Raw genomic sequence first — 15000 nt, 5'->3', positions numbered from 1 at the left:
CGCACACACACACACACACACACACACACACACACACACACACACACACACACACACACACACACACACACACACACACACACACACACACACACACAGGCGCGCACACACACACACACACACACACACACACACACACTCTCTCCCTCATGTTCCAACTCATCATGTCAATCTAATATCTTCTGCCTTTGAGTAACATGGAATATGACATAAAAACATACAATCTAATATGGCCATGGAATATAATATAACATACAATCTAAAATGGCCATGGAATATAATATAACATACGTGGGGCGGATATTGAAGCTGGGCTGTGTAATGGACTGCAAGCCTGCATGAGTTCGATGCTAACTGGATGCTAACCTTATATAACAACATAACAGGCCTTCTCTCCCCCCTCTCCCTCCCTCTCTCTCCCTCCCTCCCTCCCTCCCCCCCTCTCTCTCTCTAACATACAATCTAATATGAGGCGGATATTGAAGCTGGGCTGAGGTCGATGCTAACTGGATGCTAACTGGATGCTAACCTTATATAACAACATCACAGGCCTTTAAGCCCCGGCTCTATGGACACTGAGTGCTTATTGACCCATGTGCTTGACTGTGAAACCACTGTATGTGTGTGTGTCTGTGTGTGTGTGTGTGTGTAACCAGGGGGAAGGCAGAGCGACTATTAGATGCCAAAAGCTTTAAACTACCGCTTGGCCTCCTCCCCCCCTGAGGCCTCTGCACACACACACACACACACACACACACACACACACACACACACACACACACACACACACACACAGACACACACATACACAGACACACATAGACACACATAGACACACACACCACAGAAATAGAACTCATAGAATAGACACACAGTAGAGCGGCTGAATTGACCGTTCCATTGTCAGTTCAGTCAGCTGTCAATAAAGTTGGATTCAAAGCCACGGTTCAAAATGGTGCCACAAAGATGGCCGCCAGTCCACCCAGCACGGAACGTTGACCTGAATGGGTCAGTTCTGCTTGTTCTATCTCTACGTCAGTTCTGGTTGTTCTATCTCTACGTCTATTAACCAGCAGCAGCAGTTCTAGTAGCTGCAGCTATGCGTCCCCCAGCGGAGGCCCCTCCTCCTGGCCCCTCCCCCTAGCATGTTGACCTTTGACCTGGTTTCTCTCCAGTCTGGAGGCCGTGTGGAGCTGACAGCACGCTTCTCACTCTCCCCTCTCTCTGTCCCTCCCTCCCTCCTCCCTCCCTCCCCCCCCCCCTCCCTCCTCCCTCCCTGGTCTCTGGGACAGTTCTAACACCATGTCCCAGTGACCCACCTCCCCCATCCTCCCTCCTCCCTCCCTCCCCCCCCCCCCTCCCTGGTCTCTGGGACAGTTCTAACACCATGTCCCAGTGACCCACCTCCCTCCTCCCTCCCTCCACCCCTCCCTCCCTCTCTCCCTGGTCTCTGGGACAGTTCTAACACCATGTCCCAGGGAGACCCACCTCCCCCTCCCTCCCTCCCTCCCACAGTTCTAACACCATGTCCCAGGGAGACCCAGGTTCAATCCCCGGCCTGCTGTTCCCATGACGACCCTGGCCAAGCGAAGTGGTCCAGCTGTTTGTACAGCTGACCCACGGAGCTGCATGTGTGTGTGTGTGTGTGTGTGTGTGTGTGTGTCTGCTCTGATCCACATTAAATACTCTGCCTTTGTTCCTTTCTTCTTGTCCTCTCATTCCGCTTCCTCTCTTCTTTTCCCCTCGCTGCGCTCCCTCACCACATCAAAGAGACCTCCCAGACTCCTGTGTGTTCTCTCTCTCTCTCCCTATCTGTCTGTGTCTCTCTCTCTCTCTCTCTCTCTCTCTCTCTCTCTCTCTCTCTATAGAACAGCGTTCATACACATCAGGGCCCAGTTGTTCAGAACTTTCCCACTCAGAACCAGCCTGGCAGATCTGATCCTGGGTCAGTCTGAGTCCCTTCGGGTTCAAATCATTCCAATTCCTGTTTGTGCATAATGACCATATCTCTATCATAATCTGGAGTGGTTGTAAAAATTAAGAACCTTCATGGTCTTTTTGTTAGAAGGAAAGACCGCGTGGCCTAATGGATAAGGTCTGACTTCCAATCAGAAGGTTGTGGGTTTGAGTCCCTTCCTGGTGTATAATTGACATTGTATTGTGAAGATCTGGTGTGTTGGCATCTAGCAGGGTATATACAGGAATCTTGCGGTTAATTTCAATACCTTTCTAAGACTTTTTAAAGACCGTGTCAATATTTTTCCAGACCTCACCGCCACTTGGAGCTGTAACAGTTTACATCAGTGACACCTTTAACAGTTTTAGTTTGCAATAGACTAGACCACTATCATACAACACAATTTACGGTTCATCTTTGTTTTTTAATAAAACAAATAAATTCACGAACTTTTACTAAACGTTTTTAGGACTCAAACTCTTTGGACAGAGTCTAATTCAGAAAAATACCAACAAAATTCAAGACCTCATAAAATCATGATAAGACTTTTTAATACTTATTAATTGGGTCTTGATTTATCAACTTTTAATACTTTTCAAGACACCGCGAATACCCTGCTCTAGTGAGAAACGTCTGAGCGTTGCTCTGGCTTGAGACCTAACGAGGAGGGCGTCTTCACTCCAGATCTCAATGGAGACTTTGTGCTGCTAACATATTCAATTTGGAGAAGTTTATACAAGCGTGCCACAACCAAACACCATGTTGTACTACATCACATGTGACTGAGATCAGATTTGAGGATTCGAGTCCCTTCGGGTTCAAATCATTCCAGTTACTGTTTGTGCCCATATGACCACATATGACCACATATGACTACATATGACCACGTTTCTGTTCTAATCTGCAGTCGCTTTGAATATGACGCATTTTTATGAACCTTTTGCTTTTATGAAAGACCACATGACCACGTGGTTAAGGGGTCTGACTCTGACTCAGAAGGTTGAGGGTTCGAGTCCCTTTGTGGATCATTTTGCATTAAATGTGCCACTAAACAGGAGTTAATCTCGCCACAAGCACGCACGCACGGACACACACACACAGACACACTCACACACACACACACACACACACACACACACACACAGTGTGAGGTCACCTTGGCGTGGTGCAGGTCCACCCCGTACATGGACAACTTCTTGGCGTTTTCTAGAAACTGGGCGTCGGCCTGCGCCGGCGTCATCCCCCTGGAGGGTCAACACACACACACACACACACACACAGACAGAGTCAGTAAACAGTCTGGTGAGAGCTGTATCAACAATAAGCCTGGATTCTCCTTTAGCAACTTTGATGGAATACCCCCCAGGTTAAACAGGACAGAGGTAAACAGGTCCAGGTCAGTGTGTGTGTGTGTGTGTGTGTGTGTGTGTGTGTGTGTGTGTGTGTGTGTGTGTGTGAGGTAAGCAGCCCCAGGTTAAACAGTTGCTGTTGCTTTCTTTTCTTCGTCTCTGCGTCTCCTTGGCTCCGCCCCCCCTGTCCGTCTGTCTGACCTGTGTATCTGTCTGACCTGTGTGTCTGACCTGTGTGTCTGACCTGTGTGTCTGACCTGTCTGTCTGTCCGTCCGTCTGCCTGACCGTCCGTCCGTCTGTCTGACCTGTGTGTCTGGTGTGTGTGTGTGTGTGTGTGTGTGTGTGTGTCCGTCTGTCTGACCTGTGTGTCTGACCTGTGTGTGTGTGTGTGTGTGTGTCTGTCTGACCTGTGTGTCTGGTGCAGCTCCGCCACTTTTTCCTCCATCTCCTTGGTGTTCTGCGGGGCGAAGGCGAAGTCGCCGGCGTAGTCAAGGCAACGGTCGTCATGGTCGCTGTCGCCCAGCTCGGCCTGCAGGGAGAAGGAGCCCAGGAGGGCGTGGGTCACGAAGGAGCAGGGGAGGCGGCCCGAAGAGATGTCCTCACGCAGCTGCAGGCACAGCAGGTACCTGGGGGGGGGAGAGGTGGGGGATAGGAAGAGAGAGAGAGAGATAGGGGGGTTGAGAGAGGTGGGGAGGGGGAGAGAGAGAGAGGGAGGGGGATAGGACGAGAGAGCGAGATACAGTAAATTACACAGGGTGGAGGGGGAGAGGAATATAGAAAGAAAGAGGTGGGGGGGTAGAGAGAAGGAGGGAGAGAGAGAGAGAGAGAGAAAAAGAGCTACAGTAAATAAAACCACATTTGAGCGTGAAATGGATCACACCCTGACATATCTGCCCATACCTCCTATCACATGCATGTGAAACCAGTGGGTGGGATGTGTGTGTGTGTGTGTGTGTGTGTGTGTGTGTCTCTGTGTGTGTGTGTGTGTGTGTGTGAGTGTGTGTGTGAGTGGTACAGTGCGTGGGACAGTTTAGAGTAGAAACAGCTGACATAGTACATGTGTGAGTGTGTGTGTGTGTGTGTGCGTGCGCACTAGGGGTGCAACGTTTCTCGTTTTTTTTACGGACGGTTCGGTTCGCGTTCCACGGTTCAATACTAGGGATTCACATTTACATTTTTGGCATTTAGCAGACGCCTTATTCTAAAGCGACTTACAATCAATACATTTGAATACTACGCATGTGAATCAGCAATCCACCATTCGTTGCAGGAAGAGTAATCTAGCTCGGGCCCGGGGCCACTGATAGAAGAAAAAAAACATTCTCCCTATCGCTATCCCAATTTTTTTTTATTTTTAGAAACAGTACAAGGGGGGCAATAGAAGTTCTTAGGGACACAGTAGAGGGGAAAGCGGGTGTCTTTAGGAGACGTAGTGGTGAGGGTCAGAAGATGTCTCAGGAGGAGCAGTTAAGATGTAACCTGAAGAGATGGGTCTTCAGTCTACGACGGAAGATGGGTAGTGACTCAGCCGTTCTGACGGCCGTGGGGAGCTCATTCCACCAGCGGGGAGCCAGTGTTGTGAAGAGACGTGATCGGGCAGCCCGACTGCTGTGTAGAGGAGGTGGGGCCAGTCGGCCAGCCGAGGTGGAGGAGCGGAGTGAGCGGGCAGGGGTTTGGGGGGTTACCATTTCCTTCAGGTAGGCAGGGGCTGTCCCTTTAGCTGCCTGGTATGCAAGCACCAGGGTCTTGAATCTGATGCGAGCTGCTATCGGGAGCCAGTGCAGGGTGCGAAGGAGAGGGGTGACATGCGAGTATTTGGGGAGGTTGAATACCAGCCGGGCAGCAGCATTCTGGATGAGCTGCAGAGGTCTAATGGCTGAAGCGGGGAGCCCAGCCAGGAGTACATTGCAGTAATCCAGGCGGGAGATGACCAGTGCCTGGGTCAAGAGTTGCGCTGCCTCTCTGGTAAGGAATGGTCGTATCCTTCTGATGTTGTAGAGGAAGAATCTGCAGGAGCGAGCCGTTGCTGCAATGTTCTCCGCACAGGATAGTCGGTTATCCAGGATCACTCCAAGGTTCTTGGCTGTCAGGGAGGGGGTTACAGTAGAGTTCTCCACTGTGATGGAGAAGTCTTGGAGAGGGCAGGCTTTCCCGGGGATGAAGAGGAGCTCGGTCTTGTTAAGATTGAGCTTGAGATGGTGGATGTCCCGATCCCATTTTTTCACTACCGATACCGATACCGATACCTGGGCTTCAGGTATCTGCGATACCGATACCAATCCGATATTTGTATTTATTGTTTTACTATTTTATTGCTCCTGAATAATAACAAATACTTCCCCAGTATATAGTCCACAACAACAGTTGGCTATTAAAGACTGCCAGCCTTTATTCAAGCAACAAAAACAGTACTCTGCAGTACTCAGTGACCAACTGGTTAAAACAATTTAGACAGGAGCATTCAGCATTGTAGTAAAAAAGAGTTACTGTCTGATTTCTAGTTTTAGTGCCTTCAGGTTTTTATTCTATTTATCTTCTCTTACAAATCAATTTCAATCAATATCTTCTTGGCAAATCAATTATAGGACCCTTTTTAAAAGTGTAGCCTAGTGACGCTGCTGGTGAGACCAGAAATCGAAGGGGTGTCAACAATATCTGTTTTTCTTTTTTTCAACTCAAGTTTTAAGTACCCAGTCCATATAATAAAAAACAGTTATAATCTGTGGATTGGATTAACTATTCTCGTTTTTCGGAGGCTACCAGTAAGTGATAATGACTTGTAAACATACTCTCGTTTTAGGACGTGTTCAAAAGCAAGAACTGTGTGTTCATCTAGTTATGTGTAGTTATGTGTTTTTAGCATGTCCATGTTCTCTCAGTATGTTGTGATGTTATAAAAACGCAGTTAGACGTTTGTAGCGATGTACCACTGTTAGCCGCTAGCAGCGTTTGTTGTTGTGGTTTGATCAGTCACTTTTCTCCTGTCGCATTCCCATTCGGTGCACCAACATTCAAATACTCGTGTCACTAACTAAACTAACTAAACTAACTGAACTAAAATGCACACAGGTTGAAGAGGCATGGCTAGGTTTCAAAACCAAATTCCTAAATATTATTGACAGTATAGCCCCCATGAGAACCACCAGGGTTAAAACCCGATCGGAACCATGGATGAATTCGGACATTCTAAATGCTATGAAAGTCAGAGACCTAAAATGCTCTGAAGTTCAAAAATGCAAATCAAAATTAGTGAAACACTTAAACGAAGATCACAAAACCCACTTTGAGAAAATTAAAAAACAATGCAACAAACTATGCAATCAGGTAATTACCATGACCAAATCTGCTAAGAAAGAATACCTCGATAACAAAATCGAAGAAAACTTAAACAAACCACGTGACCTTTGGAAGCTACTTAATAGCCAACTAGGTTGCAGTCAAAAACTCAAAACCAGGTCTACAAACATCAGCATCAAATCTGGTGATTCTCTCCTTACAGACAAGCTGGATGTGGCTAAGTGCTTAAACACTTTCTTTACAACCATAGCCACTAAATTAGTTAACAATCTACCACCCCACTCAGGGCGTTATGGTGTAGAGCACATCCGTGAGTTCTACAATAAACTGGGTGTACGCAATGATGATTTTAAACTCTCCATGGTGTCAAACGATGAGGTGTTTAAAAAGCTAGGCGCTCTACACTCAGAAAAGGCCACGGGCCATGACAATATTCCAGCCAGATTTCTAAAAGACTCAGCTGCCTCCATTACCCCAATCATCACCCACATAATAAACCTCTCCATCAAACAGGGACACGTCCCCCTTGACTTTAAAATAGCAAGGGTAACCCCACTGTATAAAAAAGGAAGCAAATTAGACCCAGGCAACTACCGACCTGTTTCTATTCTTAATTCCATCTCGAAACTTATGGAAAAAATAGTTTATGAACAGGTCGATAGGTACCTTACCGAAAAAAAGCTGATGTATGAATTTCAATCAGGATTCAGAACATCCCATTCCACTGACACATGCCTTCTCTATTTGAACGACCACATCAACCATGAGGTGGACTCGGGCAAGTACTGCGGCATGGTCATGCTGGACCTCCAGAAGGCCTTCGACACAGTAGATCACCACATATTGTTAGATAAACTGAAAGCAATTGGGTTCGATAGAACATCGGTGAGCTGGATGCAATCCTACTTAGAGGGGAGGGAACAGGTGGTTAGTGTGAACGGAACACTGTCCCCCCCCCTCCCAGTGACCTGCGGCGTTCCACAAGGAAGCATTTTGGGACCTTTACTGTTCCTAATATATGTGAATGACATGTCATCAGCATGTGATTGCAATTTGTTCCTGTTCGCGGATGACTCGGCTCTGCTGGTCTCTGACAGGGACATATTGCAGGTGGAAAAAGCGCTAAGCACTGAACTGAGTAGAATCTGCATCTGGCTAGCTGACAATAAACTATCAATACACCTAGGTAAAACTGAAACCATCCTATACGGATCCCCATCTAAACTCAGAAAGGCTGAAAATTTTAAAATAAAAGTGGGTAACATTAATATCACAAGAAAAGAGGATATTACATACCTGGGCTCCATCTTAGAGGCAAATCTTTCCGGAGATAAAATGGCAGCAAAAGTAATCAAAAAAGTGAACCATAGAACTAGATTCTTGTACAGGATATCCTCACTTGTCAGTAAAAACACACTGAGGACCCTAACAGGAGCTCTCATTCAATGTCACTTCGACTATGCCGTAACATCATGGTACTATAGAACCACAAAGGCCCATAAAACAAGACTCCAGACAGCCCAAAATAAACTGGTTAGGCTTCTGCTAGGCCTCAACCCTAGGACACATCTAACCGCTGCTCATTTTTTGAGCCTTGATTGGCTACGAGTAGTTGACAGAGTGCAGCAGCTTGCACTGGGCCTGGTCTTCAAGATACGCTACACCAGAAAGACACCCAAGTACCTGTCAACATACTTCCAAAAAGTGAACAACGTCCACACATACAACACCAGAGGAAGCTCCACGAACCACGTTCAACCGCGTTGCACCACAAACAAGGGGTTAAACTCGTTTGCAAACTATGCAGTAAAAATGTGGAACGCCCTTCCTATAATCTTAAAGGAGTGCAAAACACTGCCCACCTTCAAAACCACTCTCAAAAAACATTTACAGGAGGCTGCAATCCGTAACTGGACCCTCTAAATCAAAAATCAGATTAAAAGACCCGAACTACCCACTGTACATACTTTGTGTTTTGTCCCCCGCCCCCACTACCCGCTGTACATACCTTATGTTTTGTTGTATTGTTCTTCCCATGATGGATGTGTGTTTATCTTGTAGATAGTAATAGTTATTTGTCTGTATTATCTTGTAGATAGTACTAGCTTTTTTGTCTGTCTTACATGTAACGATGAATTGAGAATCAAGGACCCCAATTGAAATAAGCCAGTGGCTTTCTTGGGTTTTTATCCTGTTAGTTGACCTTGTATGTAATATGTACTTTCATGTACCTACTTCTGCAAATCTTCTAATAAAGTTTTCAATCAATCAATCAAAACCTTGAATTTTTTTCAGATTTCAATGTATGACGCATCATTTGAAAGCTTACCATCTGTAGTTTCAGACTATGTAAATAACCGAAAAATTACTTAAGCAAATGGTTTATGATTTCACCAGCTAGCATCATGACATTGTCAGACTCATTACAAACAGGTAGCAACTAGCCAACTCTACTGTTGTCATCACGTGAGTGACACGCCAGATCGGCCACGCAGATCTGGTGCGATCTGCGATCCAGCATTCAGGACCAATATCGCAGCGATATCCGATATCGATATCGGATCGGGACATCCCTATTCAATACACCAGGTTTTCGGTTTATCCTGCGTTTCATTCAAAGTTGGATGTTTGTTCATGGCGAGCGGAGTTGAGAACATGGCAACAGTTTGAGGAAGCCCCGGATTGCTACAAATCTGCGTTGTGGGGTCATTCATTCTGGTTTTGAATACAGCGATGAGGGAATGAAAACAGTGAACAGAAACGCGTGTCGCAGAAATGCTTCACACACGTGTCCTATGCGCTTAAAATGTGCATAATGGGTATATGGGATACAGCTGGTACAGCTGTCATGGCTGAAGTGCATTTTTACTTTCATTTCTTCCTCTCCTATTATATACTAGTCCTCAAGCCTAAGAGGCACTTTTTTGTGACGCCAGCTGGTGAAACCATAAACCACTCGCGTGAAACGGCTATATGTATACTTTGTGTTATGGGTTCATTGTTATTGTTTGAGGCTAACGGTAAGTGATACATGGCTTGTAAACATACTTTAATTTTAGGACGTGTTCAAAGGCATGGACTGTGTGATCATCTAATTATGTGTAGTTATGTGTTTTTAGCATGTTGATGTTTTATCAGCATGTTGTTATGTTATTAAAATACAGTTTAGATGTTCGTAGTGCTGTGTTTTGTTAGCTGCTAGCAGCGTTTGCTTCCGGTTTCATGACAGCTAGTTTAACCCTATATGTGCCTGAGGTCTAACAACATTCAAATGTCTCTAACTTCCTCATCTTTTTTTCGGATTTCAATGTATGACACATCATTTGAAAGCTTATGATCTGTAGTTCCAATCCACAACAAGTCACATTTGTAATTTGTTTACATTTGAAAGTGCTTTTTGTTTATATATATTTATATTATACAATATACCAGTCATATTCTGGAATGTGTCTAAATCAGGGGTGTCCAAACTTTTTTCACAGAGGGCCACATACAGAAAAATATACTCAAGGCTGGGCCACTCACTAGAGGTGAGGTATCGCCTCACCTCTAATGTATTAAAGTTAATCAAATGTAGGTAAATTATGCTTGATACCTGAATATGCTTAAAGAAAAACAGCCCATATCATAACTTTCCATTAAATGTTTTTTTCTTTTTTTATAAAGATGATAGAGTACATCCCCATATTCAGCATCAACATCAGAGAGGAACACTTGAAATTCTCTGTGGTAGAGCCCTCGTGCTCTAATTATGTTGATAGTTTTCACAACTGTGTTCATCACATCGTTAAGCTGGACTGCCCTGGCACAGAGGTCTTCTTGGTGGATGATGAGTGTACAGGGTTTTTCCTGGCTCAAAATGAGGCGGAGGTGGTACCAGTGGTGTTTGACATCGGGGGGGACCCATGAAGCAGGGCTGTCTGGGGGTCCTTAAACATCAAACACTTAATTTCTTGCATTCTGGTGAATTGATATGCACCAATTTGTGCCCTTTCTGCATCAATTTATGGTGGAAATTTCATTATTTATGTAAAGGAAAACACAAATTTCCAATATTCAGGCACCAGATGACCATTAAAAATATAATGTCATATAATGCAATATAAGGCTCTCAGGCATTCTGTACATTCAAATATGTATTCTCCTTGAGCAGTCAACATCAACTATCAGCTATTTCGCTAGCGAAAACGAAAGCTAACTTATTTGCAAAACAGCGCCCCCGCCACCATGTCGGCGCAATGCCGCAATTGCAGTTAGAAATTACAGAATAATTATATTCTTAGAAGTTGTTTTGGGCCAATTAAAAACTGACCATGGGCCGCAGTTGGCCCGCGGGCCGTAGTTTGGACACCCCTGGTCTAAATGTTTAAGTTCCATAAGTATGAGCAAAATAAAGTAAAGTAAAGCCCAATGCACACAGCGTGCGATTTCTGTTGCACGACAACATTCCATTTCGAAGTTTGAATGGAAGTCTATGAGAACATCGCATCCCAATGCACACGGCCCCGATTTTAATCGCACGGCGAAAATTCGATTCCATTCATTTTGAATGGGACAAAGCACACGGCGGTGCGAGTTTTGTCGCACTGTCAAATTTTGCAAATGTTGTAAAAGTTTGTGGTGCGACGGATTATTGCATCACAATGGGACAATTGGGAAAACTTCAACTGGTCTATCTAAATTAATTGAGTCACTCATAACGGGGAGAGAGACTGGAGCATACATTTTTGACTGTCTCCTTTTTTGAAAGAAGTTAAAGGCTGAAGGTCTGACCCAAAAGGTCTGATATAGTACATACACCTACGGTACATGAAGGGTTTATGATGTACAACATTATCATTTCATTTTCATATCATATATTTCAAATACATACTGGACACAACGGATAATGGATGCCATTTGGTAAACCTCATCTTCTTTTCAGTGTGCCAGGCACATCATTCACTAATCCGTGGCACAGCTGTCATTAGACATTTCTCGCCTTTTCGCTAATTGCATGACATCAATGACCTATTTTAAAACATATTTTATATATACAAGACGCCTATATTACATAATAATAACAATCGAGCATGTAGGCACAATATTGTAGCGTGAACGCAGGAACAATCGTCAGCCAGACGGACTTACATATTGAGCCTCATCGGTTGGCAGTGCACCGCTCAGACCCCACGGGGGGGTCTCAAATACCGGCGAGTTACGTGCCCTTTTAATTATTTACTATTCAGCCAATATGTCCAATGTTTGTCTTATTTATAGGCCTATGATTATTTGAATGAGATGAATTTGTACTACTGTATATTTATGATGATTAATTGAGATGCATGATCAGTTGTGGAAGTTGAGTCCTAGGGGCGAATAGCTAGATGTTGGACTGTCTCCGTCCTCCGAATCTATGTCTGCCTGATCATCGCCCATAATAATAAAGTTGCTTTTATAATACACCTTTCTGGCTGTGTGTTTTGTGCGCTCCCTCTCCTGACATTTTACCAATACCCCTAAATCAGTGGACCCACATATTTTATCACAATATGTCCAGTTGTATCTTGTAGAAATTGTGGAAGCAAGGCAAGCAATATTGGTAGAGCCTATTGTAATCAGCCTGCCTGGTCCGACTACGTAACAATTGAGAATGGAATGTTGAGGTGCAACAGAAATTGCATCGCACGCCGTGTGCATTGGGATGCGATTTTTTATGATTTTCTCATAGACTTCAATGGTGTGAGTTGAAAATGGAATTCTGCGGTGCAACAACATTGCATCGCACGCCGTGTGTTGGAACTAAAAAACACGTACCGTACCAAACCATGAACCGTGACCCAAAAACCGAGGTTCATACCGAACCGTGGGTCAACTGAACCGTTGCACCCCTAGTGCGTGCTAGTGTGTGTGTGTGTGTGTGTGCACAGTAAGGTACACACACCGAGACACACACAGAGACACAGACATACACACACACAACCCCCCCCCCCCCACACACACACCCACACACGCACACACCCACACACACACACACACACACACACACACTCTCACACACACACACACACACACACACACACACACACACACACATACACACACACACACACACACATACACACATACACACACACACGTACACACACACACAAACTCTCCTCTTGTTGCACATTTAACATGCTGATAGAACTTGGGTAGTACTACCTTCAGGTCAGCATGATTAAAGTCTCCGGCGATAATATGGACTGCCTGTGGGTCCGCGCTTTGTTCACCACTGATGACGTCATATAGCCGCGCCAATGCTAAGCTACCATCCGCGTTTGGCGCAATGTAAACACATGTTATGTACACTGCGTTGAATTCCCTCGGGAGGTAAGTGGGTCGGCATTTAACAGTCAAGTATTCTAGGTCAGGGGAGCAGTGGCTACTTACAGTTTTCGTGTTTAAGCACCAGCTGTCCTTCGTAGATATAATGAGGCCGCCTCCGCGGGTCTTCCCACTAAGCAAAGTCCTGTCCGCACGGTGTAAGGTCCTGCCTTCTAGGCCTACCGCGGAGTCCAAGATAGTGTCATTTAGCCAGGTCTCCGTTAGGATAATCACACAGCTATCTCCCACGATGTTATTGGTAACGACATGCAGTCTCAATTCGTCCATCTTGTTTGCCAGAGACCTGACGTTGGATAGGAAAATACTCGGCAAAGCAGGTTTATTCGGGCTTCTCCTCAGCCTAGCTAGCAGGCCCCCCCTTCGTCCTCGTAGTATTGTTCACCCGGCGACCGAGCGATGTCGAATGGGATTCTCTGCTGTTCCAAGAATTCCGTTGTTACAGTCCTCTCATTTTGTGCACCAACTTCTAGTAAGTCTAGTCTGCTGTAGGTACTATTTACACAACCGTTCCCTATAAGTACTAAAATAAAAATGTACATACAAATGTACTTAAAAACACTAAAAAACACCAGCGTTGAAGCCACTCCGAGCCGCGCGTCTGAGTAGCGCGCCGCCATCTTGTAACTTGATTGAAAAATCAGGTGTAGTGCTGAGGCACAAATGTGTACATTTCAAGCCTGCAAACTGCGACACTTTAAATGAATGTGCAATAACACTATGTGCAATATGACAACCCTAGTCGTTTTATCTGTACAGTATAGTATAGTGGATAGTGTACATAGCCTTTATTTATGTCAACCAGCTCCTTTCCCTTCTTGTTTTTTTTTCCTTTCCTAGCACCAGGGGAGCCACCCCTCCCAAATTTCGTTGTTTGGTACCTGTACTATAGCAATGACAATAAAGACCATTCATTCATTCATTCATTCATTCATTCATATTGCCTTGGGACATACAAACATCAAACAGAGCAGTTCTGCTCCATTACACACTGACACTGATAGTATAGAGGGCTCGGGGCACGGAGCTGTGTGTGTGTGTGTGTGTGTGTGTGTGTGAGCCCTATCTGTATTGGCGGGGGTCTCAAGGTTAATGCATGTGCTGCCACAGATGTTCAGTATGGATCTGACCCTGACCCCCCCACGATCAATACTCATCACTCATACAACCTACACATGATCAATACATAATCCTCTGTAAACACATATCAATATTAACAGATGTACACCGCTTGTTGTTATTATCCTGGTGTGTGACTCAGATGATGACGTTGAAGGACAATCTAAGGTGTGGGGAAGCAGATGTGGTGTGTGTGTGTGTGTGTGTGTGTGTGTGTGTAAATGGACTGCACTTACAATCGGAGAAATACTTATTGAACACATCAATAGTTTGTCCAGTAAATGTATTTCCAATGAGCCTATTCAAGTTAAATTTGCACCAGACTTTGGTATTAACTCAAACAATCCAGACAAAAAATCTAAACATTAAAGTATATATGTAAATAAAATTATGTGTAATAAAAGTGGAATGAAACAGGAAAAAAGTATTGAACACACTAAGAAAAAGCAGTACACCACAGCAAGGAAAGGCAAGGAATCAGCTGAAAACCATAACTAATTAGGAGGCAACTCTACCTCCAATCTGTGCTAATTAATGTCAGCTGGGTTAGAATATATTGATGGGCTATAAAATGTTTTTTTTGTTACCAAGGTGCCACACAACAAACATCTAATGATGGGTAAAAGCAAAAAGCTGTCTCAAGACCTTCGCAACCAGATTGTTGCAAAACATGAAAATGGAATTGGCTACAGACGCAGCTTCACTTCTGAATCTTCCAGTAAGCACCATTGGGGGCATTATCCGTAAGTGGAAGCAACATCACTTCACCATCAACCGGCCACGCACAGGAGCTCCTCGCAAACCTCCTTAACCATGCACGAATATTTTACTTACTTGCTTGCGTGTTTATTTGGAAAAGAGCGGGACGAACGGGCAGATCTATCTATCTATCGTTCGTCTTAATCAGTAGC

The 15000-nt window shown here is 44.7% G+C and overlaps 1 protein-coding gene across 1 annotated transcript in view; it reads right to left on the bottom strand.

Annotated features, from left to right (window-relative positions):
* The window catches only part of epb41l2 (erythrocyte membrane protein band 4.1 like 2), a 136516-nt gene that overhangs the window by 40879 nt on the left and 80637 nt on the right, over positions 1-15000 (bottom strand). Inside the window, exons 7-8 of the mRNA XM_080533957.1 lie at positions 3715-3933; positions 3114-3201 (exon numbers count right to left, since the gene is read on the bottom strand). Coding sequence (XP_080390083.1) covers positions 3114-3201; positions 3715-3933 — 307 coding nt within the window. The remainder of the gene's footprint in view (positions 1-3113; positions 3202-3714; positions 3934-15000) is intronic.

Source organism: Nansenia antarctica (assembly GCF_963989245.1).
Source record: "Nansenia antarctica genome assembly, chromosome: 6".
Taxonomy (NCBI): domain Eukaryota; kingdom Metazoa; phylum Chordata; class Actinopteri; order Argentiniformes; family Microstomatidae; genus Nansenia; species Nansenia antarctica.
Note: the sequence above shows the minus strand (reverse complement) of the source record. Positions and strands in the feature narration are given on the sequence as shown.